Source organism: Chiloscyllium punctatum, chromosome 17, assembly GCF_047496795.1.
Source record: "Chiloscyllium punctatum isolate Juve2018m chromosome 17, sChiPun1.3, whole genome shotgun sequence".
Taxonomy (NCBI): Eukaryota; Metazoa; Chordata; class Chondrichthyes; order Orectolobiformes; family Hemiscylliidae; genus Chiloscyllium; species Chiloscyllium punctatum.
In genome coordinates this window covers 58,354,159-58,382,070 of record NC_092755.1, presented here as the reverse complement: position 1 = coordinate 58,382,070, position 27,912 = coordinate 58,354,159, and the positions used below count along the sequence as shown (strand labels likewise).

The 27,912-nt window shown below is 38.5% G+C and overlaps 1 protein-coding gene across 2 annotated transcripts in view; it reads left to right on the top strand.

Annotated features, from left to right (window-relative positions):
- mlec (malectin) overlaps positions 1 to 23,416 on the top strand; it is a 37,258-nt gene extending 13,842 nt beyond the window's left edge. For both annotated transcript variants that reach the window (XM_072587251.1, XM_072587250.1), the window contains 3 exons: positions 12,807 to 12,986; positions 15,690 to 15,747; positions 20,548 to 23,416. In XM_072587251.1, coding sequence (XP_072443352.1) covers positions 12,807 to 12,986; positions 15,690 to 15,747; positions 20,548 to 20,774 — 465 coding nt within the window. In that variant the 3' untranslated portion in view covers positions 20,775 to 23,416. The remainder of the gene's footprint in view (positions 1 to 12,806; positions 12,987 to 15,689; positions 15,748 to 20,547) is intronic.
- Positions 23,417 to 27,912: the final 4,496 nt, after the last annotated feature.

The window sequence follows — 27,912 nt, the reverse complement described above, 5'->3', positions numbered from 1 at the left end:
CTGAGTATTTACAGAATTACTTATGATTTCCTGTATTGATTTTTGTCAATTCTTATCTATATGTCTGTGGACTTGCCTGAACTGTCTGGTTCAAAGTAGAATGCCATCTGAGTTTTCTAAGTTCACTTTCAGATAGGATGGCACCTTCTTTCAGGTCACTTAACTTTAACTGTACTCCTGCTCCCTGATTCCCCCTCTCATAAACTGTCTTGGGAAATCTGAAAGATGGTTTGCTTGTTGTTATCATCCACAGGAATGGAAAATAGGATTTAAATGTCCTTATTTTCTTTTAGTAGCTGTCCTTTAGTCTATTTTCTCTGCATTTCACTGTACCACTTGAGTGGAGTTGCCATTTGTTCCCTGCACCTTCTGTCATTCATGAGCTGCAAATTCTGCCTATCTCTTGGTTCCAGTCTGTTGTTTACACCTCATCTTCCAGTTCTTTCCTGATCCTGGATTTTTTTACCTTTGGAATATTGGCTACTAAATTTTGAAAACTTTAGTAAAATCAATAATTTTTGACGTGAATATTGGAGAAGTGGCTTATTGATTTCTTTTGGCCTTTTTAGAGGTGAGGGAAGTGGAGCATCTAGTATCACTTCCCCTCCTCGCCTTCAACTTTCCACGCTGTGTCCCCAAAAGGGAGCTTCTTGATCTTGTTTCTGCTACAAAGAAATAATGATCAGTGGCTCTTTGCTTCCACACAGCAGGACAAAGCAAGATGCTGCAGGCACCCTGTGTAAGTCTTTTAACAGCTTAATTATGAAAGGATGTTGTTAGAAACCTGGGAGTACATTGCCTTTTGGTATTCTTGGCTAAGAGTGAAGTATAGCATGGAGTGAAAAGGAGAACTAACAAGTTTTTGGTATGAATAGTTATTAGTTGGTTAATTTGATATTTTGTTGAATATGTATCTTGGAAAGTTTTGTCGAATTTCTTTTTCCCCCGATGGATGTGCTCATGCCTGAAGCAGCTTTTTTTTTAAACCATTTGGCTGTACTTGCATGGCAGTTCTTGCTCTTGACGAGAGAATCCTTGTGACTTGAGTTAATCCCCTTTCCTTTAGCAAGTGGTCAACAGGCTTCGCCGAAAATATTCCCAGTTGTTACCAAACTTCTAAAATAAAGGCAGTGCTACTTTCTCTGAAGTGTGAAAGTGCATCTTAAAAAATAAACAGTGAGCTTGACAGATATTTGCTTAATATATTTTTTAAATCTATAATTTATACTTCCATCTGGAACTGCTGTGTTTTGACAGCACGCAATAACATTGGAGCAAGCCCTGTTTTGAGTCATTTAATCAAGGAGGTATGTCTATGTTTGAAAACTCAAACCATTTTGAATGGTATTCCACCGAGAGGCAGATTGTTATTGAAGACTCAGTTAAAAGATGCTAAAACTAATTAAGGCTCAAACTCGCAGTCTTCAAGAAGTTGAAAGTGTTTTGTATTCTTTGCTTCCTTGCAATTATAAATCTTGTAGGTAAGCTTGCCTGATTTTTAGCCTGAATTTTTTTTAATGGTTTGAAAGGTTGTTTTTCAGCTTTGGGGTGTGATAGTGTATGTTAGGCAGCCAGCACCTTATTTTAAGGCAGCTATTAATTCTCTCTCATACAACCTACACTTCCCTGGAGAGCAGTATGTTTCTGTTGTAAAGATAGCATTTGGGGAATACAATACCTGAATGGTGATGTGGGAATTTGCTTCGCATTTGACTGACTAGTATTTCCTACATTAGAACAATGCCTACACTTCATTTCAAAAGTACATCATTCTCCATAAAGTGCTTTGCGATCTTATGGTCATAAAAAAGCACTAGGTAAATGCAAGTCTTGATTTTCTTTCTAAGCTCTGTGCTGTTTTCCCTGGAACATCGGAGGCTGAGGGGTGACCTTATAGAGGGTTACAAAATTATAAGGAGCATGGATAGGATAAATAGACAAAGTCTTTTTCCTGGGGTCTGGGAGTCCAGAACTAGAGGGCATAGGTTTGGGGTGAGAGGGGAAAGATATAAAAGAGACCTAGGGGGCAACTTTTTTCACACCAAGGGTGGTAAGTGTATGGAATGAGCTGCCAGAGGAAGTGGTGGAGGTTGGTACAATTGCAACATTTTAAAAGGCATTTGCATGGGTATATGAATAGGAAGGGCTTGGAGGGATATGGGCCGGGTGCTGGCAGGTGGGACTAGATTGGGTTGGGATATCTGGTCCACAAGGACGGGTTGGACCGAAGGGTCTGTTTCCATGCTGTACATCTCTGACAGTCATTGAATATTTAGTAACTTTCTGCTAACCTGTCAGAAATATCGTGCCTACTTAACTTCCATTTCCCTTTGTGAAGGCAGGACTATCGCCCATCATGTATCAACTATTTTTATTTCCAATCATCATGCATTCTTCTGCCAACTCAAGCTTGTTTTATTGCAAGATGTTGAGCAACCATTGCCTTGTCAGATTTGGTTTTCGAGAGACTCAAATCTTCTCTAGGAAGATACCTTCATTTTTAAAAAGTGTTTGGGACTTCACATCCTGCCTACCTACAACATTCATAATTACATTTGTCGCTTTCTATGGGTCAGCATTTTTCCTTTTTTACTTCAATCTTCTTGAATCCTATAGGAATGAAAAATAATTTGTTAAATTTCTGAAAATAGTCTCGCCTTTTCTAGATTAAGGTTTTTTTCCTAAACTAGTTTACACTTTGAAAACATTTTTTTGTTATGGCTACTGTTGTGAAATCACGATGTGCATCTTGAAAGAGGGAATACTCTGGATATATCTGCCACCTTAAGTTAGTGATGAGGGGCTGAACCATTAAGTTATCAGTCAGCATTTTTACTCCAGTAGCTTACCTTTTGATGAGACTTTCCAGCTCTTCTCAATTATAATTGCTGCTGTGATCAGAATGGAAAGCTCAAAACTTTTTATTTAATGACTTGATTAATTAAAACTTAACCAGGTTCAAGTTATTGGTTTATTGTTGTGATTGAATGTAACATACAGTTAGGCCAACAGACAAATCTAATTTACCTATTGAAACTGCTAAAACATGCTATCAATGGAGAAGACACTGATTTATTACCGGCGCCAGCTGTCAAATTGTTTCACAGCCTTGGACCAGCATTCTGGTTGTTCACGGATTGTCTCTTGTATGTGGCTAATGACTGAAGTATTGAACAACAGCCAAAAATATGCTATTAGGCTTATGCAGTATCAGACACTATGAAGCAGTATTTTTTTTTTTGAAGAATCACGGCAAGCTACTACAGCCTAGTAAACAGATTTATACAAATATAAAGTATTTTGTCTAAAATGTGAGGGGATAGAAGTTTTGGTGATGTTGCTTTTAAGTGACAAGCCTGTATTATACCTATTGGGTAGAAGGATATTTAAGATTGTATGAAGTTATTTATAGAACAACTGATGCTACTTATAGTATCTGGCCCAACATTCTTACCTCAAGTAGTGGTCATATTGCCATTTTGTCACCTGCATGGAGATCTGTTTAAGTCACATGACATGGTGCTGTAGGAGCACAAGTTTAGTCTCTGCTTCAGAAGATTTATATTGGAACACATTTTGTAACCAACCGAATTATTAAATTTTTTTGCCTCTTCAATTTGACTGGTCCTGTACATCAGTAAGAAACTGTGCTTGTAAGGAGTACAAGTTGGATGTGGGACTACAGCATTCTAGCTTTGGCTTTTCCGGTTTGCTAGCAATGCAGAATGGTTCCATGCTCTGGCTGCTCCATCCCATCAGCAAGAAGCAGATCATGTTATTTCAAAATGAGTTTTGTAGCTGGAAGCCACCAAAAATATAATCTAAACTTGCACCTAAAGGCATCTCTCAAACTACTGAATTGTTCGGGACGCTACATTTCAGTTGAACAACTATGTACTAACAATGCCTCATGATCAAATAGTCCTTTCACAAAGTCAGTCCAGAGAAGTAGCCAACTTGTAAATGTTGATATGCTTCCACTGTGTTCTAGTCCACATTCCAACCACACTAAATTACAAGGAAATAGTGATATTTCTCTCAGACTATTTTGGAGACTACAATTTTTTTTAAACTTCCTCTAGTGACAATCATTGATCTGAATAACAAATCTTTACTAGTCTTCATTTCCTTATGGCTTTGTTTATTGGAAAAAGTAATTCATTGGAATAAATTAGGGTGCTGTGGCTGTAACTGTTTGTGAGCACTAACAAGCTCCTCCATATGTACTTATTAATTGAATACATTTGTTGCTGTTTGACTCTAATCAGTATGCTGTGTTTTATACCTCAACTAGTGATCATTATTGGCATTTTATGGCACATGCATTGAGATCTGTTTAAGACATATCATATGTTCTAAAATGATTTCAAGACTTAAATATAACAAAATTAGTGTCATCCAACACCTACCAGAAGCATGTGTCACTGGTAAATCAAAAATGCTAATTAAGGAATATTAACTTTGTTAGTCACCACTTACCATTAAGTAATGTAAGGTCCCTCAGTAGGTTATAGGCCCTGGGGAGATTCACATCATCTTGGTTGACAAAAATATAATTGGGTACTGCAAAATATTTTAGTTGTGCTGTTATTGAAGCGCTATAGCTATCACAACATTGCTCAGTTATCACAGACAGCTTCCAGATGTACAGGTTCATGAAGAATGGAGGTGAGGGCTTTTGCAAAAAGTCAACTTTTGAGATCACAGGCATGTAACTTAGAAAATAAAGCCACAGGTTCCATGGTTTTGAATAAACCAAATTGAACTTCATTACACAAAGCCACAATACAGTGGTGCCTCGGAATCCGACTTTAATTCGTTCCAGGAGGCTGTTTGGATTGCGAAAAGTTTGGATTCCGAAACACACTTCCCCACAAGAAATAATGGAAAGTGAATTAATCCCATTTCTGGACCCCAAAAAAAACATTTTCCAAGACACTTTTTAATTGCAAATACACATGGTTAAGGTAAAATAAGATGAGTAAATGACCTAAATATCAAGTAATAATAAAAGCACTAACATGAAAATAACTTCATTTACCTTAGTGAAGAGCGCTAATGGTGAATGCACTTATTTGCTCCACTGCTCTTCATGGTGAATGCACAAGGGTGATAATTTTAAAAAAAAACAGCACAAATCAAGGTGAAAACACGAGGTAAACTAGTAATGGACAGATGAGAGATGCTTTCTCGACTACTTCCCGGGGCAAACTGAACAAACAATGTGCGACCTGAATGGTATGTGGTGTTCAGATTCTGAAAACATGTTTGGATTTTAGGGCAAAATTTTCTCAAAATAATTGTTTGGATTCCGGGGTCACCAATGTAGTTCTAATCAGTCTACAGCATAACCTCTAGAATTAATAGGGGTACAGGTACACTGGTCAAAGAGCCCAGAGCACATCAAATGGGAAATGCAGTCAAGACATGTGCCACAGATTTCTCGAACTCCCCACACATTGGTGACACTACTTGGTATCCTTTTTTAGAATTCATTTGAAAGCCTAGCTTCAGAATATCCTCAAAAGGTAGCTCCATTAGACTAGGAGAAAGTGAGGACTGCAGATGCTGGAGATCAGAACTGAAAAATGTGTTGCTGGAAAAGCGCAGCAGGTCAGGCAGCATCCAAGGAGCAGGAGAATCGACGTTTCAGGCATAAGTCCTTCAGGTCTCAAGCCTGAAACGTCAATTCTCCTGTTCCTTGGATGCTGCCTGACCTGCTGCGCTTTTCCAGCAACACATTTTTTCAGTTCCATTAGACTGTGTTTGCTCATATATTGGTGGTTCACATTGCTTTTGAGGGCTCCATTCCCCCAGATTCTTGATACCAACTCCAGAATCGACAATTTCATAGCTAGCTTTGTTGATGTTGTAATGCCCCTGATTTTTCACAGCTCTATTGCAATATGCAAATACTATTTGTCGGCCTCTCACAACCCCTCAAACCTTCACACTGCGGTGGATCATTAGCAGCTCTCAAAAGCTTATTCAACACTTGGCTGCACACACTAGCACCCAGGATTTCTGAGCTTTGATTTCTCGCAGCTTGCTATACCAGAAACCTTTTTGGGATAGGTCGTCTTCTCCTTCCTCCCTAATTTCCGTGCATGTTTTGACTTTTATGGTTGCATCATAGTAAGGTTTTCATGGTAGCTGTGGTCCCATGGTCTCCCTTTGTGTGTTCCATGAGTCTGTAGGCACACTCCTTTTGACCCAGATAACTGGACACTTCAAATGTTTAAAAGGGTCCGTGGACTGAGCGAGTATAGCCTGATCCACTGTATGCACACATTGGGAATCTCAGGGCATGCCAGGAATTGAAGTCCTTAATTTCTGCCTGGGAATACCCAGCCAGAAGAGACGAAAAATCAGCATTTCATAACTGAGTTTGGCTTTCATAATGAACATTATTTTTGATTAATAATGGAAAACTGACAATGTATAGATAGAAATAAGATTGATTTGAAGGTTGAGATTATGCAACTCAGTCAATTGAAATGCAGCATCCTCTGATGTTCAAGATTTCGCATTCTGAACTTGTTAAATAGAAATGTTTTCAAAAAATTGGATTTAAAAAAAAATCTGACCACCTTGAAAGAAGTAAAATTTCCCTTTTTTTAAAAAAGGAAGAAAAGGCAAGATACTGCTATGCTGGAAATCTGAAAACAAGCAGAATACTGTATATTGGAATGATTCAGCAAACCAAACAGTTTCAGGCTGTCAAATTTTGAGTGTGTGCATCATTTTTCCTTGAGAGGAGAGTTGAGGGAAACAGTCAACCTGAGAAAGAAATGGAAGGTTGGAATGATGAAATGAACAGCAGAATCATTGGTAATCTCTGCTATCTGAATATCCTGAAGCAGCAGCTATGATCTTGTAATGCTTGAATTCAAATATCTAATCTGGAAGGCCGTCAGTTAGCAAATTGTAAGATGTGGTGCCAGTCTTGAAGTTCCTGCTGAACTTCACTATAAGTAGCACTAAGAGAGCGAGGTTGGTGTAGGGCAGAGAATTAAGCTGAGGGATGATCTAAACTCAGGATCCCAGTTGTGACCAAGTTTGTGTTTAGCAAAGTTTGGTCTCCATTCACCAAGAGGAAACTGCATAGTGAGCAGTCAATACAATGACCAGAACCAGTAAATCCTGGTTTTACCTGGAAGAAGTTGTTTTTAAGGCATGACCGTATGAGGGGAAATGGTTAAAAATGTCGGTGTCTTTCCTCCTGCGCTTGTATGGGGAAGGGAGTGCATGTTGGGGGTAAAGATGTAGAACTATTTTTAAGCTGTTTCCTGTTCTTCAGCTTCATTTTCACTGTTTTCTAATGCGAAGATCAGGTGTCTATCATGTGTTTGAAAATATCGAGTTCAGGTATTACTGTGGTCGGGTACCTAAGGGTTGCTGCTGTCAGTTAGATTTGTCCCTGTTCCATTTATCTCAAAACCAAGGTTTGCCCGCTGAGTTGATATTGTAAGTGTGAGCTGATAACAACAGCACAACAAAAAGAATGCTTGGGAATGGAATGAACAGCAAACTTACCCCTTGACCCATTACTTTGACTTGTTACTGTTTATTTACGTGCATGTTGTGCAGTGAGCTCAAATGAAGACCGAATTGTATTTGGTGTGAAAATCCATAGTTCATAGTTCACAGTTTCAGATGCACTTAGTTTCACAAAAATGTGTTCTGAAATTTGAAAGAATTGAACCCCATGAAGATTCTGTACTTGCATGGTGGGTCTGATTCAATTGAGATCACCTTTTTTAATTATGATACTTGTTTATTATGCCAGGCAATCTTTTGGCACTGAAATTTAATTATTATATTTGGGAGGTTCATTCATTCAGGTTTTGATGTTTTTTGTTTTTTGTCTTTCTGGCCTTGACATTCTAATTTACCCTTCTCAGGTTTTGCATTGTTCAGAAAAATAATGGAAATTTAATAAAACTAAGGTTCAACGTTTTTAAACATTTCCTTAAACAGTCCACAATCTGAAAGACCCCTATTAATGGTTAAGTTTTGGACTCAACAGACAGGTATAACATTATTATGCAAATCACATGGTGCCAGTGTCAAAGGAGACAGTGAAATACATCCAGTTCTGCAGAAGGATCGCAGGAACTCCAACATCCACAATTTTTTGTTTTATTTTAGCAAAATATGTTTGACATTTTTGTGAAGCTAACAAGGGAACAACACCACTCCAAAACAATCTTTCAGTTTGCCTGTGCCTGAAGTTGTTTGTACACTTGTGCATAGGTAATTGAGAGTTCCATTAGCCTCACTCATTTTATTGTTGTTGCCATGAGAGCAAAATTTGACCCTACCTTGATAGGACAGGTACAGTGGACAGTGGACAGAACAGTCGACCTTCTCACTCTACTCTTCGCAACTACCCTCCTTTTTTTTATTTGGAAGCTGTCAACTTTTAACAATTTTACACTGCAGAGCAGCACAGGAGAGATTTTCTCCATCCTTATTGAAGGCAGTCATTATGCTGTGCCCTATTGACTTGTACAAGCGTCTGTTATGTGAAACAGTATTGTCAACAGGCTATTTTTCTGGGGAAGAATTGCAGCTGAACCCTACAGTTCATGAGTTCACACATGCCTTCTGGCAATGGTAACAGGATAACAATTGGGAACTGAAATCCCGACTGACTTCTTTCTCTTTCCCACTCTTTCCCTTAACACAGTAGGACTGATGTCTATTACAACATCTTTTCCTCACAATAACTCAGATCAGTTACCTCAGCATAAACCAGCATTGCAACCTAACCTGTAGCTTTGTTGCTCACTGCTTAGTGTTCTTACAATTAAACGCTTTTAAAAGATCCTTGGCATTTTCTGGCATGTTATTACATGAGGCCGTAATTATGTGTCTGGCATAATTTCAGTATTGTTTGTTCCAGTTCTGAATATATAAGATGATAGTGGTGGGTCGCTATTGGAAATGTTAATTTATTTTGTACACAAATTACCCATAATGTTTTATATTTAGGAGACTAGTCAGTTTTCATTTCCAATTTTAACACCAAGCCTGGAAAATGAGCAGCAAAAACATAAAACAAGTTTAAGCCAAGTGACATAGAACATAGAACAATACAGCACAGATCAGGCCCATCGGCCCATGATGTTGTGCCAAACATTTGTCCTAGCTTAAGCACCCATCCATGTCCCTCCAATTGCTGCTTAAAGGTCTCCAATGATTCAGACTTTGCCACTCCCACAGGCAGCACATTCCATGCCCCCACCACTCTCTGGGTAAAGAATCACCTTAAATTTATGCCCTCTTGTAACACACTGTTGTACCTGGGGGGGATAAAAGTCTCTGACTGTCTATCTATTCCCCGATCACTTTATAAACCTCCTATCAAGTCACCCCTCATCCTTCACCGTTCCAATGAGAAAAGGCCTAGCGCACTCAACCTATTCTCGTACGACCTATTCTCCATTCCAGGCAACATCCTGGTAAATCTCCTCTGCACCCTCTCCAAAGCTTCCACGTCTTTCCTAAAATGATGTGACCAGAACCGCACAGTACTCCAATGTGGCCTTACCAAGGTCCTATACAGCTGCAACATCACATCACGACTCCAGAATTCAATCCCTCTGCTAATGAACGCTAATACACCATAGGCCTTCTTACAAGCTCTATCCACCTGAGTGGCAACTTTCAAAGATCTATGAACATAGACCCCAAGATCCCTCTGCTCCTCCACCTTACTAAGAACCCTATCATTAACCCTGTATTCCGCATTCTTATTTGTCCTTCCAAAATGGACAACCTCACACTTGATAGGGTTGAACTCAATCTGCCACCACTCAGCCCAGCTCTGCATCGTATCTAAGTCCCTTTGCAGCCGGCAACAGCCCTCCTCACTATCCACAACTCCACCAATCTTCGTATCGTCTGCAAATTTACTGATCTACCCTTCGACTCCCTCTTCCAAGTCATTAATAAAAATTATAAACAGTAGAGGACCCAGAACGGATTCCTGCGGAACTTCACTTGTAACTGGGCTCCAGGCTGAATATTTGCCATCTACTACCATTCTCTGACTTCGACCGGTTAGCCAGTTCTCTATCCAACTGGCCAAACTTCCCACTATCCTCCAAGCCTCCTGACTTTACGCATAAGCCTACCATGGGGGACCTTATCAAATGCCTTACTAAAATCCATGTACACTACATCCACTGCTCTACCCTCATCCACATGCTTGGTCACCTCCTCAAAGAATTCAGTAAGACTTGTAAGGCAAGACCTACCCCTCACAAATCTGTGCTGGCCGTCCCTAACCAAGCAGTGCCTTTCCAGATACTCATAAATCCTATCCCTCAGTACCCTTTCCATTACTTTGCCTGCCACCGCAGTAAGGCTAACTGGCCTGTAATTCCCGGGGTTATCCCTATTCCCTTTTTTGAACAGAGGCACAACATTCGCCACTCTCCAGTCCCCTGGCACCACCCCCATTGACAGTGAAGGCGAAAAGATCATTGCCAACGGTTCTGCAATTTCCTCTCTTGCTTCCCACATAATCCTAGGATATATCCCGTTAGGCCAGGGGGACTTGTCTATCCTCAAGTTTTTCAAAATGCCTAACGCATCTTCCTTCCTAACAAGTATCTCCTCTAGCTTACCAGTCCGTTTCATACAATTGTAATATTTATGAATGAACTGTGCTGCAAATATTGGCTGCCAAAATTAACGTTTGAATAAGCATGTTATCTCTGTTTCATGAACATAGATCTCTTAATGATCTGATCTGTAAGTGAAAAGCAAGGTAATGCTTCTGTCGAAGTGGTAATACCAGGCTTAAAGTTCAGATTGATAAATTTTCATCTAAACTATAGGGCTGTTTGACTTGTAACATTAATCCTGTGCTTTTTGCGCCACTTCCTTTGTGTTCCTAATATTGTCTGTTTTATTTGGAAAATGTTGATGGTAAGTTTTGGGTTTTGTTGATTTTGAGTACGTGCTATGCACAATAGAATGCCAATATTGTACATTGTTAACAATCATTAATATTGCTATGGTTATTTATAAAGGATTTTCCACATGTTTCCTTGACATTACAATTGTATGAACAGCTGCAGACCTGGTTCTTTTGGAAATAGTTGGAAATTTTGGGGAGTAGGGTGGAAATCAATTTCTCTTTTTGGCCATCTAAGAGAAGCAAACAGCCAGGTAGTTTATTGGTGAAAGTTGCTTAAAAATTATTTTTTTAAAAAAAAAGACTACTTGTTCATGTTGTCTGCAGCTTTAAATTTTGTTTGAAATGCATATGAGTCTGGTTTGTTAAACATTGAAGGCACTATAGAAAGGAACTTTGGCTACCAGCCATTAGCTGATTGGTCTATTGAAGGAACAGTTTTTCGAAAGCTAGTGCTTCCAATTAAACCTGTTGGACTATAACATGGTGTTGTGATTTTTCAGTCTGTGAAATGGTGACCAGTTATCAATGACAAAGACCTCCTGCTTGTCACCAGCTGTGGCCAGCTCCCAGATAGCTGAACAGCTTGGGGTTGTGAATATTTAAGTGCAGGATCTGTTTCTTTTTCTGCAGAGCAAAGCATCACAGCCCTGAAGGTAGCAAATTTATTTTCTCATCAGTTGTTATAATCTCTGACTTTTAATAAGGTAGTAACCTTTTTGAGTAGGAACAGTCACGCTGTGCCTCCAGCAAGTTAACTAGGATAAAGCACCTGCAGAGTGAAGATAGAGAAGCAGTGAACTGATCAACAAAAGGATCATCACTGCAAACACTGTGTGTAGACTGAGACCATTGAACTGTCTTCCCAGGCTTTCTCTCTGCCCGTAACAGCCATGTGTGAGTGGGTATAGAATGCAGTATAATAAGTGAGTTTAGAGATTTTAAATTGTAAATTTTGTTTTGACTGTTTAGTTAGAACCTAATTAATTGTAATTTTAATAGTAGTTCTAGTTGAATAGAGAAACTTGGTCCTTGCTGTCTACCTCTGTCTAAAAGACAAAGATATTTGGGAATTCTGCATACATTTTTAAACTCTTAACTTCTGTGATGGCTCCAGGAGCAGCAGGACTTGGTTTTTCCAGTACACTATCCCAGTGAGACATAACATTATGACTACTTCTGTGTTTTTAAAAAATAAATATAACCCATGTTTCGATGCTATGTAAAACCCTGCACAGGCATGAGTATTCTCACATCTGCATGCACATGAGTAAGCACAGAGATTTAAACGTGTGTGTGTGTGTGCGCATTCACGAAGTGCTACAGACCTGGCTGCTTTGTGGAGCCATAATCATGGTTCAGGAATCTTGTCTGTGCTATAACAATTTGTGTTTCCATTTAAATTTCCTTATCAATTCAATGTGAAGCAGTTCTTAGTGAAGCAAATCTTAATCATCAGGAGATCCTGTGACAATAAGAAAAAAGTCTCTGGGACTGACCTAGAATCCTGTATTTCCAATGTATGCTATTAAGTATGTATTTTCATCTACTTCTCTAGGAAGAACTATGAGCCAAAATGGAATGGTAACTTACATTTACAATTCTGCCATTGTGGGTGCATTTATGCAGTGTTTGTTTTAAAACTACTTGAATAGATATGTTACCCTGTCATTAATAAGTGCAAAAGAATCTATCTGAAAGTTGTAATCTTGCCTACCCGAGTAACTCGCATAGAAGCTGTATTCTTTAAAAAAAAACACCCTGGGGTGTAGACCATTTAGATGATGTTTGTGTTTCCATCTTGCAATGTGTCAAAATGATACCTGGACCTTTAAAACAAAAATTTATTTTTGTATTTGCTTTCTTCCCTCTCTAGGTCTTTGATGTGAGATTAAATGGACAGCATGTAGTAGTGAAAGATCTTGATATATTTGAAAAAGTGGGACACAGCACAGCGCATGATGAACTGGTGTCTTTCACAATTAGAAAAGGAAAACTCAGCGTTCAAGGAGAGGTGTCTACATTTAATGGGAAACTACTTGTAGAATTTGTCAAGGTAAGGAACTATTCGTAATGACAGAATGTACAAGCATCCACATCAAAAGCAGAAGTCAGTCATTCAGCCCCTTGAACCTGTTCAATTTAATAAAATAATTGCTGATTGAACTTGTGGCCTCAACTCCACATTTCACCCTACCCAGATAATACCCATGAGTCCAGTTCTCAACAGATGACAGTCAGTCATGATCAGAGCAGTTTGCAAACCTGTGGAATACATTTGACCATCGCATTCATTTTGCAAATTAAGTCTCCTACCAGCTTTTTTATTTTGCTGACTGTAAAATTCTTTATTTATTAACACCAAAGTGAAACTGGTTAAACTTGTAAATAATTGACTTGCAACATTTCATGGTCTTGTTGGACAGGGTGGACTGTGTGGGGTGGGGGGGGTGTGGTGTCGGTGTTGGATGAGGTACGGGGTGGACTGTGTGGGGAGGGGGGAGGTGTCCGGTGTTGGATGAAGTACGGGGTGGACTATGGGGGGTGTCGGTGTTGGACGAGGTACGGGGTGGACTGTGGGAGGTGTCGGTGTTGGACGAGTTACGGGGTGGGCTGTGCGGGGGAGGGGTGGTGTCACTGGGGGGATGGGGGTGTCAGTGTTGGACGCGTTACTGGGGGGATGGGGGGGGTGTCAGTGTTGGACAAGGTACGGGGTGGACTGTGGGAGGGTGTCGGTGTTGGACAAGGTGTGGAGGGCTGGTGGGGGAGGGGGGTCCTCACTTATTTTCGTCCTGTCAGAAATACTAGGGCGCTAGGTAGTTCAAAAGAGCATCACACTAAGTGTTATTAGCATAAAGATAAAGAAGACTGCATGTTAAAAGCACAATCAAATGCTATTTAAATAGACAGCTCTGTAGCAAGAATTGATATAATCTATTGTACTTTTGAACTCCATGTTCAATCCTTTTAAAAATTAGACAAAGTTTCAATTGACTTGTATTTTGTGGTAACCAGACAAGTTGCTTATTGTCACATTTCTCAATGCCTTCTCTAAACCGATAATAGTATTTTTAATGAAATAAAATGTATGAGCAGGCAAACAGCAAGTTAATATTAGAATAATCTCTCCTTTCTACAAGACTTTATACTGTATAAGTAAGTGGTTAATTGACAAAAAACCAGGAGCTCATTTTGAGTTGCTCTTTTCCAAATGTTCTAATGAGATTTGATGCATCTAGTAATTTCCTGGTTTGGATTTTCGCTCCAATTGTGCAATGCTTTTTTAAAATCATTTTATGTTGTGTACCCCAAAAGGATTCATTTCTATAAAACTATCCTTTTTTAACATTGGTGTTTCTAATTTCTTGGTTTTTGCACAAGTGATGACACACAACTAGTCCATATGTATAGAGTATGCCCTTGACTTCACATTCTGTTACCACCCTCCATTTCAGCCAGTTCTGTTCATTTGTCACTTGTTTTGCAAGAGGTTGGCTCTAGTCTGAGTACATTTTGGTTACCCTAGCTCCAATTTACTTTTTCTATTATTCATTTTTGGAAGATGTTAATGGGCTATTTTAGCTTGAGAGAAATATCAAGTCCAATCCTTCAATAATCTGTGTCTATGTATAAGCTCTTCCTGAAGGGGTTACCACAGATGCAGAAGCTGGGTGATCTCTCCTCCATAGCCCAGAGACTGAAGCCAGTTGTAGCACTTCTTGCTATTCTGGGGATTATCAGCAGCATTAACACAGAATATGAAAAGCAATGATTGGACTTTCTCAATTGATATGACTTGGCTAAAAAGAACAGTCTAAAGTAAATCTCAATGATATTTGTAACTATATTCTGGAATGGTTAATGTATTTAAGATTCTAATTCAGTACCTGACACAGCACTTAGGTGTTTTCAATATTCCCCTATCTGTGCTGTTGCACTGGTTAGAGATTCATAGAGTATTACAACATGGAATCGCATCTGGAGCGGTTATGAGGGTCAACACCTCAAGTGGCACTATAGATCCTACCTACAACTGGTACTCCTGTTGTGAAGTGAGAAACACAATTACCAAAAGAAGATTGAATTAATTTTAAATGAAGGAATTTGCAAACACAATCCTTACATTTCTCCTTAGGAAAGTGTCTTTAATCATAGAATGCTTGTTTATGGTAAAAAAGAGACCACCTAGGGCATTGTGGCTGTGCTCGCTGAAAAAGCCACCCAGGCCAATCAGATTTTCCAACAATTGACCCATAGCCCAGCACGTTAGAGCTTGTGCGGTGACTTCGTAGAGCATCTTTCAAGTGAATTGAGGGTTTCTACCTCTACTGTCATACAGGCTGAGTTCCAGACCACCAGCACTCTTTGTTTGAGAAAGCAAATTCTCATCTCCCCCCTCTAATCCTTCTGCCAGCCATTTTAAATGTATGCCCTCAGTCACTGACCTTTCTGCCAAGATAAATAGGCCCTTCTCATTCACTCTATCCACACCTTCACTATTCTCACAATCACATCTTTCCTTTCTCTCCATGGAGAAAATCTCAATCTGTTCAATTCTTCCACTCCTGGAAGCATCTTTGTTCTAATAGCTGACCAGTCCATACACACATTAATGTTTTATATCAATTGTGCTTTATTTGTAACCATTATGGTTTGGAATTAAATAAGAAAGCTGGGAACTGTGCATTTAGCCCACAAGAGTTTGAGAAGAACTCTGAAATGCTAACTTAACAATTGTGTTTTGGTCCTGCCTTTTTAGGGTTACTATGACAACCCAAAAGTCTGTGCTATATGCATCGTAAAGGGAACAGTGGAGGGTAAGTTAAATATTCAAAACAGCCTCTCAGTTGTGTCGGACATTTGGTTGCTGTTGATCATTTTACTTGTTCATCTGATATGTTCATAAGTTTTAATGACTTAGTGAGAAAGCAGTTTGGGTACTTTGGAGAACTGCATTATGGGTCTAGAGTGGTATTGCAATTTAATGTGTGAATTGATCATTTGTGTTATTGCTTGACTTGCTACCTAGATTGTACGGTAGGTCCAAAAACCAAATCTGTTGCATTGGATAGCATGAAAGAAAAGTGAAGTACAAAATAAGATTAGGGATATGTGGTTTTACTTATTAAAGCAAAAATAATTCAGATTCACTGTTAATTTAGGGGAGTTTTCTCTCAAATTACATTTTTTAGATTAACAAACTTAAATGTCTAAAATATGATAACTTGTGATGTTTTAGATTATCAATAAATCTTAATCACTGACAATTTTTCAAAAATATAGAAAATCATCATGTGAAAAAAGATGTTTATGATTGTTTTAACTGATGATGAAATTCATGTGTGTGTAGGCAAATACTTGTGTATAAAAATATAAGGCGTGTGCTTCTAGGGAGTTACTATTTTTCGTCAACCTTCCCAGGTACAGAATAGGCGATGTAAAATTCTCTCTATTTTGTCCCAACATCTTACTTTAACTCTTAACTCTGTTTCTGTATGTCTGCTTTGCTGAGTTCCGATGGAATTGGGAATTTGCTCTGTACATTCTATGTTGAGGCAATTGTCCATTCTTTTTGGGTTTTTTTCTGCCGATTGTCTTCCCTCCTTTGCCTCATTATTGTAATAGTACTGTAGTGCCAACATTCCTTTTACTATCTTGTCCAAAAAGAGACTGTGTGGATAATCATTACACATAAGCTGGCATGGTGAGATTTCAGTCAAGTTTGATCTTTGTCCAATGTCTGAAGATATTGAGCTCTTTGAAATGAGGGAAAGTTATTGGTTATGATATTGAAATAGAAATTAAAAGCGCATGTTATATTTCTGGGATTTAAATGTAGCTGTATAGGCTTTGTATGTCAAGCCATCTAATCATAATCCAAAAGCTATCCAGTACATTAGAGCCTTTGTCCCTGGCTTAAGGTGATGCCAGCCTTCAACAGCAGCAGAGCTGTAAGTCGTGCTGTCTCTAGAGATGCTGTTATGTGTATCACAAAGGTCTCTGCATTAAGTGGTGGAAGAGTAACAGTATAAAAGCATAAACCAAATAGTAGATGACCTATTTATTTACAATCAAGAATTCTCACTCCTGTGTAGGAAGGCATGTTATTCAAAAGGTGGAAGAGCTTAAACAGTAAACGTCTGTAAAGCAATATGTGTGCAGAGAAACTTAGACTGTGGCATGTGTGTCTAGACAGTGACAATTGACAGTCATACCACTAGTAGTAGTAAGCTTATTAACAAAATTGGGCCATATACTCAGTCCACAGCAGTACAAAAACCAGCAAGCAATAAGCTTAGCCAGGTCTAGAAGGAGCAGTTGAGAAATTAGGGGTGTGTCACCTCCCATCAGGATTTGTTGAAGATTTTCTACACTGAAGACCAGTGGTTTGGCCATAAAAATGATTTGAGCACCAACAGCATGTGTAATTACAGCTTCACTTTTGGGGATATCTCCTGGGGAAGCTGCATCATGGACACTTGATCACCAAATGCAGAACCAAAGTATGGTTAGTGATGTGACTGTCCGGGATCTTCCAAGAACATTGAGTGTCTCGTTGTCGATTACAAGGCCTGTACCATTCATAGACCGCAGCAACAAGAGTCACCTGATACCTTCCACATTACCTGTGGGAATGTGTAGACACCAATGTATTTGATTTTGATGGAATGTGTTACATCATTGTCATCCATTATTTATCCTGATGGATTGAGATTGAGAAGTTTCATACCATGACTAAATGCAGTTATCTGAGTATTGTGTGAGAAATTTACAATATATGGTACCTCTGTCGTCATTTCAGACAACGGATGGCAGCCATAAATGAGTACCTTACCCATTCTGAGACTGTTCTGATTGTGAATGTCTCAAGCTAGCCGAGATGTCCACCATGGAATTGAAAAGCTGAACATGAGGTCAAGATGGTAAAGTGACTTTTGAAGAAGAATACTGGCTAATATTTAGCAGTGCTAGGCTACAGATCCACCCCACTCTAATGTCGTCTACCACAAACCTCCTCTGAACAAATTGACCATCCTGCAATCACTCCACATGCATATACAAGTAGCCAAAATGTGCTTTTTTTTTAATTGGATGAGGAGCAATTTTAGTTTATAGCCCTTCCTTTCTACCTCTTAAAGATATTGATCTAGTTAGTTCTGATCACTCAGTGCAACTTTATTGTTCATGAAACTTTCTAAATAAAGGCATTGATCTGAATAAACTAAATCCTGTGATACTATTTCTACAATGAATTTCTGATGACCTCCAACTGATTAGCCTTATTAAAACCCAATCAAGATTTAAATATTACTGCATATTTGAAGTAACTTATTGCAATATTAGAAAGGATGACAGACAAGCCTGTTACAGTGCCTGTTAATTTAATGCAGACCTAGAACTAGAAGTTTGGTATGTGTTCAACAACTAAACTATGAATTAGCTTACGAGGCATTTTGTATCTTTCCCTGCAGTAATTTGTGTAACACAGTTTGTGGCACGATTTTCATTTGGATAAAGCTTGGAAATGAGTAGTGGTGCAGGAAAATAAGTGCAAATTGTTAAATTTTGAGACTACTAGGTTCAAACTCATTTATAGAATTGAACTGGTCAATATAACTAATCTGGAATATTCTTGAAATAGTGGCTATTTACAGGGTGACTCTGAAGAAATGAAGATGCACCCACGTTTTTAACGGAAACTCTTGCTTTACATGGGCTGTTTGTAATTTGTTGCAGTAAGTCATATGGGTAATCATTACCCCGATTACAGCAAAATGTCATTGGTCTTCAGGCAATGCTGGCCACATTAAGGCCTTTATAGTTTTGTTAATAGATGTCTATTAGACCCTAGCTTTCATACTTAGGTTAAACCAGTAATTTCTCTTCCACTTTCTTCTGTTTTGAATGGAATTTTTTGCTTGTTTTTCCTGATATCAAACAGCAACTTTTTCTTAATGCTTTTCTTGATGAATCGTCGAAGCGTGCTGCAAATTCTATTTGTTTACCTTTTTTATGTTTTGAAAGAAAAGGCAAGAAAAATGATGAGGTTTCCTGCATTCTTATTTGTTAGAGGAAAGGTTTCTCTCATTAGATACTCCAAGTTACTTACTGCTCTTCGCAGATTCTTCTGTTTTCAGCAGATCATCATATGTATTTTTCTGGGTAGCTTCACACCATCCCTAATATTGCAGCGCATTCTAGATATGTCAGTGTCTCATTCAGGATACAGGTTAAAAAACTGCTATTTTACATAATAACTCAAAATGAACGTAACTTTGAACTGCTGCAGTCAAAGTTGCATGTTTGTCTTACTGGTTTTGAAGTGAAAATGTATCACAGAAAATTATAGGTACTTAAAGCTATTATTTCTCATGTATTCATAGTCTGTTAAACATTTTAAGGGGTCGATGATAATCATTGTGATGCAACGTTTCTAAGATTTGATTTTTGTTTTGGGAAACACTTCCTTTGCTAGCTCCAAACATAGTGTGTACATATTAAAATGTTGTATTGTGATGGGATGGAATGTAAAATTAAGGAAGTCTGGGTACAGCTGTATTGGTAAGGCTACAGTTTTGATTACCTTATTTAAGAAAGGACATGCTTGTATTGAGAATCAGTTCAAAGATGATTCACTAAGCTGATTTTCTGAGATGTTACATTTGTCTTGAGGGCAATTCAGTAGGTTGGGCCTATTGTCATTTGTATTTTAGTTGATTGAGAGGCAATCTTAGTGAAACGTAAGATTCTAAAGGGGCTTTACAGGGTGGATGTTGGGAGGATGTTTCCTCTTGTGGGTGTTTTTAAGTTTCAAAATATGACTCAGTTGAGAAGGAGTTTCTTCTGAAAATAGTTTAGTGTTTGGCATTGTCTTGACCAACATTGGAGGCTGGGTCATTAAATATATTCAAGGCAAAGTTGAGTAGACATTTGGTTGAATCACTGGTAATGGGGTGGGATTGGGTTTGCAAGCAAAAAAAATGGAGTAAATCTGATCCACTATGTTCTCAGCCAATGTTGGAAGAGGCTTGTGAAACAAAATGGCCACCTCTTCTGATTTTTTTTTTGTATACTTCTGAGATACACCAGAGTAAATCTTCAACACAGAATACTGTTCAGCCCCTTTCAAACTGAAACAAAGCTGCAGAAGGTCACCTCATCAGTTTTCTGTTCTCTTCCATTCAATTTATGGGCTGTGATGTTCAGAGGCCTAGATAATATATTTGCTCACCATTTAAAGGATATAGTGTTTTTCAGGCTAAACAATGTTTTTGTTCTGTTTAGGTTACATATTTCTATGTCCCTTTGCTACTGAAACATTAAATTGGCAACAATAAGAAGTGCTTTCATAAGTTGTTAGTGAAAGGAAAAATAATGGTTGGGTTGAACTTGACAGCCAACTTATGCTGCTTGTCAATCAATAAAAATCCATTTCACGGGCTATTTATTGTCAAAAAATTGCTTCTTTAAGATGGAAAAGTATTCGAGAAATGAGCTAATCCAATTTGAGTTGTCTTAGTTCTCTTCAAAGTTTGGTTTATTTAATTCTAATTTAGAATATTAACAATTACAGTTAAATCTGTTTTCCATTATTATTTGATTTTACTTCATTCCAGATGTTCCCAAACTTCTGCCTCATCCTGGTCTAGAAAAAAAAGAAGAGGAGGAAGAAGAAGATGATTATGAGGATGGTAATGAGAAGAAGACATTAAGCAAAAAGAAGGTGAAGTCGGGACCTCGAACACCAGACCCGTATGCCTCCGACAACAGCAGCCTAATGTTTCCCATTTTAGTTGCCTTTGGGGTCTTCATTCCCACCTTGTTTTGTCTCTGTCGGTTATGAGATATACTTCGCATGTACAGTGGTGCTTGTGGGTGAGGAGCTTTGACACCGTGTGGGGCAGTCTGTTTAAAGCGGTTTATTTCTCTTTCCTCTTCAGAAATGAGGGGGAGAAAGGAAGAGAAATGGTTTGTATGGAAATTTGAAGGCTTGAATCGCAATAATTTTGTTTTTGTTGATAGATTCCCATTTTTAAAAATAAACTCCTGCAATAATTCTGAAGTGCAAAATTCAAAGCCCTGAATAGTTGAATGCTTGCAACCAGTGGCTGAAACAAAGTTGCCCGTGTTGTCTTTTAGCTCTGGTTAAGGTATAATTTAAAGAACTTTCTGTTTAGATTGGGGAATAAATATACTAGCTATCTGAATGTAAAGTCTATATACCTAGTATATGAATTATTTGCCATTTGCAGTTTAGGGAGTTACAAAATCCACTGGTAAAACTTGAATGGAGAATTTTAAATGAAAGGTACTATAGGCAAATGATGGTGATTGCCCAATATGTATTTTTGTGAATCATTCCCTCCCTCCCTCCCCTCTGTTATACCATGTCTACTTGCACTTGGGCATTGGCATGAAATTTTTCTTTCTTCAATAATGAATGATGTATATTGAAATGATCAGATTTAAGTTAGTATTTCAGCTGGTTAGAAGTTGGTGCTGGTAATGAATTGGTGCTGGTAATTAATTGGACAATGGCTACAGGGTTTTCAAAGATTGTTCATTTCAATGTGTTTTCAAGTTTGGTTGTTTGCTGAAAGATAAATCCAGAATGGTTTTGTTAGCCTAAATTACTAGATTACAGTAGCAAATTCTCAATGTCAAATCAAACAAATGTATAACAATTGTTAGGAGCTGAAAAAAGACAATGTTTTACACTCTGCCTCTGTTTTAGGCACTGGGCCTGCTGTATATTTCTGGCACCATCTGTTTGTATTCCAGATTGTCGGAAATTACAGTTTAAGAATATTTCCTCACTTTTTTTATTTCATTGTCCATTCCCCAGTAAAAGTGCTTTTAAATGGATTGTATGATAACAATAAAATTTGAAATTGCAGAGCAGCAATTTAAAATAAAATACTGCAGAATCTGGAAATCTGAATTACTAAAAGATAAAACTAGAATTAGTAGGTAAGGCAGTATCTGTCTGTCTGTCTCTCTTTTTCTGTCGCAAGAGGGAACAAGAAAACCAGTTTGTTTTCTGCTGACTGACTTAATACATATTTAGCAAGGCTCATGAATGATTGTGTACCAGTTGTGATTACACAGCTATTCTCTGGCAACGGTGCCTAAAGCTTGTGCGAGGGGCACAAAGATGGTCTCTGGTATGTCAGTGTGAAATATTTTGATCAGATATCTGACTGCTAAGTACAGCAAGAAAAGTTTTGATTATAATCTGTATCTGGTCTTTGACCAGGTACATTATTAGTGATTATGCAAGAGCATGGAGATTTTATATCTGAACAGACACTTGACTGAGTTCAGAGCCACTGTGAGCTTATTCTGTGATCTGTGCTGTGCCATCTTGGGGGCTTGGGGTTTGTGCTTAGTCCAATTGCAATGGATTCCTGTAAGGGACAATCAGATGGAAGAGCCAAGCTGGGTGTTGCTGGCTGGTTATGGTTGGTGATGCTTTGGACGAAGGGATTTTACCTGCCTTTATTGGTAGCAGGGTTACCAAGGATACACTGACTTGAAAATGGAAGATAATCTTAAAAATATTCTATTCATTGCACCTCCCCAAGGGGGTGTTGAAATTCCTCAACCCTCTATCACTACTTCCTTCTGTTTGATTAGAATGATGAGCCAGGGTACTCTGCTGTCATTGGGCCTTGTGCCTCAAGCAAAGTAATCACTTCAGATTTCCAACAAATTAATGATGCCAATTCTAATAAATATTGTCTGAGCTGAAATTTGGAACCTGTACCCAATATGAACAGTTTAAAAGGGTAGTGTATTTGGGGGTTGCTGAAAGGTGGTACTGTTTGTATTTTAGCTCTTTACAGAAACTTTAAGTTATGCTTATAAGTAAAATAATCAAGAAGGGATATTGCAGATATTTGACAATTCAGTTTTAAATCTAGGTCTTGTGGTTCCTACAAAACAGAAATGCAGGACTTCCCCAGAAAAAACTAAATTGTTTTTGTTTTAAAACAGCAATTCTGCATATAAAGAAGAAACTTTTGCTTTTTGAAATTAATTTGGAAAAACTTTTGAAGTGTGGGAATAAAGAATAATTGCTGAAAGAAAATCATTCAGTAATCCACATGTGGTATTGGATGAAAGGAGAAACTCTATAATTTTGACAGTACCAATTTTAATGGTTTATATTATGGACAAAGTTACTATTTTTTTTTCCTCCATGACTTATTTCAAGTATCATGCATAGCTTGAATCTGTGTGGAGGCTTTAACTATTTCTTTTCCGTAGAGGGAGAAGGGTGGGGTGAAAAAAAATTTAAGTGCTCGAAGTTTTCGACATGCTTGTCCCAAAGAAAGAACTGCTGTTTAACTTTGGGAGTTCAACAGATTAGATTTGTTTTTTTTCTGCTAACCTAAATCCTAAAAGGTGTCAGTAGGATCTGTGCTTCTGGTGTAATCTTGATTTGTTTTTTTCTTGTGTGCATTAAAATAAGTTTCTTTTGTAGCTTGGCTTTTATTTTGAGCTCTCAGGAACTTGGGTTGAGGGTATGTTTGTATTAATTTGCACTCTGGTTTTAATCAGCAGTTTATAATGAGAAAGGGGGGTCGGAAAAAGATATTTTTATGTCATATGTATCCAGATGAGTGAAAGACTGCATTATAAGCCCTGGATAAACAGTACATGTAATGTACTTAACCTGTCAAAGCAGGGTTTTCTGCCTTTATTCAGAAATATGTGTGTGCTGTGCACCAACTACAGTGTGCTTTACTTTGTTTCTGGAACACTTTTTTTTAGTTTTATTTTTTGATGAATTGTGTTTGTGCCAATGCAGCGGTGACCATATTGCCAATTTCATCAGATGAACTTACCTGTTAACATAACCTACAATGGTGGGACTGACTATCCCAGGGAACAAAGCTTACCAGTAGGACTGGGGGAGCTGGCACCTTCACTCACTCACTCACTCACTCACTCACTCACTCACTCACTCACTCACTCACTCACTCACTCACTCACTCACTCACTCACTCACTCACTCACTCACTCACTCACTCACTCACTCACTCACTCACTCACTCACTCACTCACTCACTCACTCACTCACTCACTCACTCACTCACTCACTCACTCACTCACTCACTCACTCACCACCATTTCCCCTCCTCCCATCAGGGTTATGTGGCTTCAGTTAGCCATGATCCTAAATGTTTAATTTGAATAGATTAGCTGTTACACCTATCTTTATTAATCTTGATGTGGCTAGTAATCTAATTTAAAGATTAATGACGAAAACCATTTAGGTTTTATTCAGATATGCATTCTTAGAATAATTATCTATTTCTAAAGGTAACACCTAATTTTGCAAAAGGAATTTAGAAAAATGTTACTTTCTTATAAGTATTTCACTTGGGGACAAATTTAATCTTTTTTCCCCCAAAAATGGAACTACCTTTACCTTTGACCAGCTCTGATTGGGAAGGTGTAAGTGGTCATAGTGGCAAGTCTCCCAGACCTACCGGTAAGCCTCATTTGTCTTTCAAACAAAAAAATCAACGAACTCTGAGATCCATGAACTTGTGTATAGTGTGGTGTCTGCAAATGGTTTATGCAATTATTGCACAGAAAACCCATTGTATTGAGCCCACCTGCTTCGAGCAACTGTTACTGAATGTCTGGAAATCTCCACATTCACCAAATAGCAACAAATTCTACTCTGTTGCCATTACCTTTTCTGCAGTTTGGAAATAAAATTTAATTGAAAGCTGTTGCAGTACCCACTCCCCTTCATATGTGCCTTTAAATAGAAAATTAAATATGTATTTTGGTGATCTATAAAGTTTGTTTAACTTTTTATGTCCAGCATTAGTATTGATCTGCAGTTATCACTTCTGGGTAAGTTGGACAAAAGAACGATTCAGTCTTTTTTTTTTTCTCGTGAATTCAGTTTGAATAAATCAATATGAAATCAGCTGCAAGTCAGATTGCACTTTTCTACATTGTTATATGGTGTAACCAGAAATCCTTGGAATTAATAAGCTAAACCAATTTGAAAGGAGCAAATGAAACAATTGAATTAATCAATGCATACAGCAGTCCTCGAAAGTGGAATGTTTAGCATCTCCTCACACATACAATTGCTAGAGATGTGTGCCCAGTCCCAGATGCTGAACATTGGAGATAGCACTGACAGACCCAGACAGAACATTTATGTTGGGCCTCAACTACAGTGGTATATGAACATTGAGATTTCAGCACTGTTTTTGGAATTGACTTTTTTCTGGAGCAAATACCAAGCACTAATATTATAACCAGATTCAGGAAATGTGAGCCACGTTTCAGCTTAAGTCTGTTCTACCATTTGATTTGGATTCAGCTGATCTGCAACTGGCTGTATTTAACCGTACTTGCACCATACCATTAGTGTCATTACATTTTTAATGCTTTTCGATATATGAAAAGGCAGTGCCAGCCAATCATGTTCATAATTGAAGTCTGCAAAGCAAAAGGCTTTCCCCGCACATGCAATTTTCTACACAGTTTTGGATGATTCATGCAGATGGATTGCTTGTGATATTGACAGTTCCTTGCTGTCTCTTAAGTAGCCATGCTTTTGATGAAAAGCTTAACATTTAAATGTTAGCTTGCACTTTGACCCTGAGGATGAAAGGGCACCACAGGCAACTCCCAGTCCAAGTCTGCATATGAACTTCACAGCAAAGGGTCGCCAAATAACCAGCAGGTATGAGAATTGTGGATTATTTCCTGCCACCGTTAACAGCACAAACAAGACATCAAACTTTGCAACTTTACTCAGTAATGCAGCATGTGGTGGATTTACTTAATGAATCATTAGGAGAGATCTGCTGAATAAGATTTTAAATTCCAATGCTGAAACTAAATGTCTTCTACTATGTGGCTAAGAATAAGGAACCATGATCCATGTGCAGTATCTTCCTTTTTTTTTTGGTTTTTCCCGATTTAGCCTGTTCAGAGATGTTATCTGGAGCAGGGGGGGACTTAAACCAAGCCTCCTGGTCGAGGGTTGGGATGCTGATACTACTTTCACAGCATGGATTTCTGGATCAGTTTACATTGCAGTAGTAATGACCAGAATTAGAATACACAACACTAAATTCACAATGAAATACCATCAGCTTTTGCCACTAGTTGGCATCCTATAAAACTAAGCATTTGTTTTGTGTTTTTTGTTGCTACAATTGTACACTGAACTCACATGTAACAGCCATTTTTTTTTAAAGAAATGTGACTTGATCGTGGTTCTGATTTTTAAAAACTAAATGCAAATAATTGGAAGCCATAAAGTCACATACATGCTACGTTAACTGGGCTGCCACTTTTTCTTCCTCTTTCCTATTCATTTCTATCTGTAGATCCCGCTTCCCATTTAAGAGGAGATAAGCAACAGGCAATACCTAGTCTTAGAGTCATACAGCACAAAATCAGATTGTTCGATCCAACTCATCCGTACCAACTGGACATCCAATCTGACCTAGTCTCTCTCGCCAACGTTTTTACCATATCCTTCTGAATTCTTAGTATTCATATACCCATCCAGATGCCTCTTAAATGTAATTTCTACCCACCCTCCACTTCCTCTGGCAGCTTGTTCCACTCACGCACCACCCTCTGCCTGAAAAAGTTACCCCTTATGTCCTTTTTATATCTTTCCCCTCTCGCCTTGGAACCTATGCCTTCTGGTTTTGGACTCCGCCTCTTTCCCCCCCCACCCCCCCCCCTCCGCCGCAACCCCCAATCCTAGGAAAAAAGACCCTGGATAATCACCTTTATCTCTGCCTCTTATGATTTTATAAACTTTAAGGTCCACCCCTCCAGTCCTGGCAACATTCTTGTAAATTATATGGAGTATTATGAAAGGCAGAAGAGATATGTTTCTGAAAAATTGAGATATCTGAAAAATGATCTGATGGATATGTAAATAGTGAACAATAATGAGGTACATCCAGAGCTTAAATTAAATTCCAAGAGGATAATGGCACATAAATTGTATGAAAATTAGATCAGATAGGATGTTGTCCATACACAGTGCTCAAAGAATTTCCAGACAGTAGTGGCAATGAAAACTTGCTTTTAGGAAAAATTAACAAACAGTATAATTCACAGCTGACCTTGGAGGAACCGGTGTGGTAGAGCTCTCAGCACAGGAACAGATAAGTGCATGGTTTTTAACGTGTAGCCTTGCTGTAAGTCTGTAGTACTGGCTCTTTCTTGATTATGTTTTATTGAAATCCATCTCAATTAAATTTTAAAAATATAAACCATAAGTTAGCCTGGAGCACCCTTTTGTAGGGCAAAAAGATGGTGCTATTTTCTGGGTCTGTAAATTGTGGAGGAACAAAATGGCCTCTAATAGAGTGAAATGCTCTTCCTGTCGGATGTGGACGTTTAGGGAGTTTCCATGTTACTGCTGATTACGTCTGCAGCGAGTGTTTTTGGTTGCAAATCCTATTGGATTGATTGGAGTGACAGGCAATGAAGAATTTACAAGAGCGAAGTGGTGTGACGGATGGCAGTAATAGGAAGCAAGAAAAACTGCAAATATAGTCAGGTAGATACCTTAACTCCAGGAAAGGTAGGAGGGGTAGGCAGATGTCTTCTGTGGCTATCCCCATCTCAAAAAAGTATGTTATAGAGTCATGGAGATGTACAGCATGGAAACAGACCCTTCGGTCCAAACTGTCCATGCCGACCAGATATGCCAACACAATCTAGTCCCACCCCCCCGCACCTGGCCCATATCCCTCCAAACCTTCCTATTCATATACCCATCCAGATGCCTCTTAAATGTTGCAATTGTACCAGTCTCCACCACATCCTCTGGCAGCTCATTCCATACAAGTACCACCCTCTGCGTGAAAAAGTTGCCCCCTAGGTCTCTTTTATATCTTTCCACTCTCACCCTAAACCTATACCCTCTAGTTCTGGACTCCCTGACCCCAGGGAAAAGACTTTGCCTATTT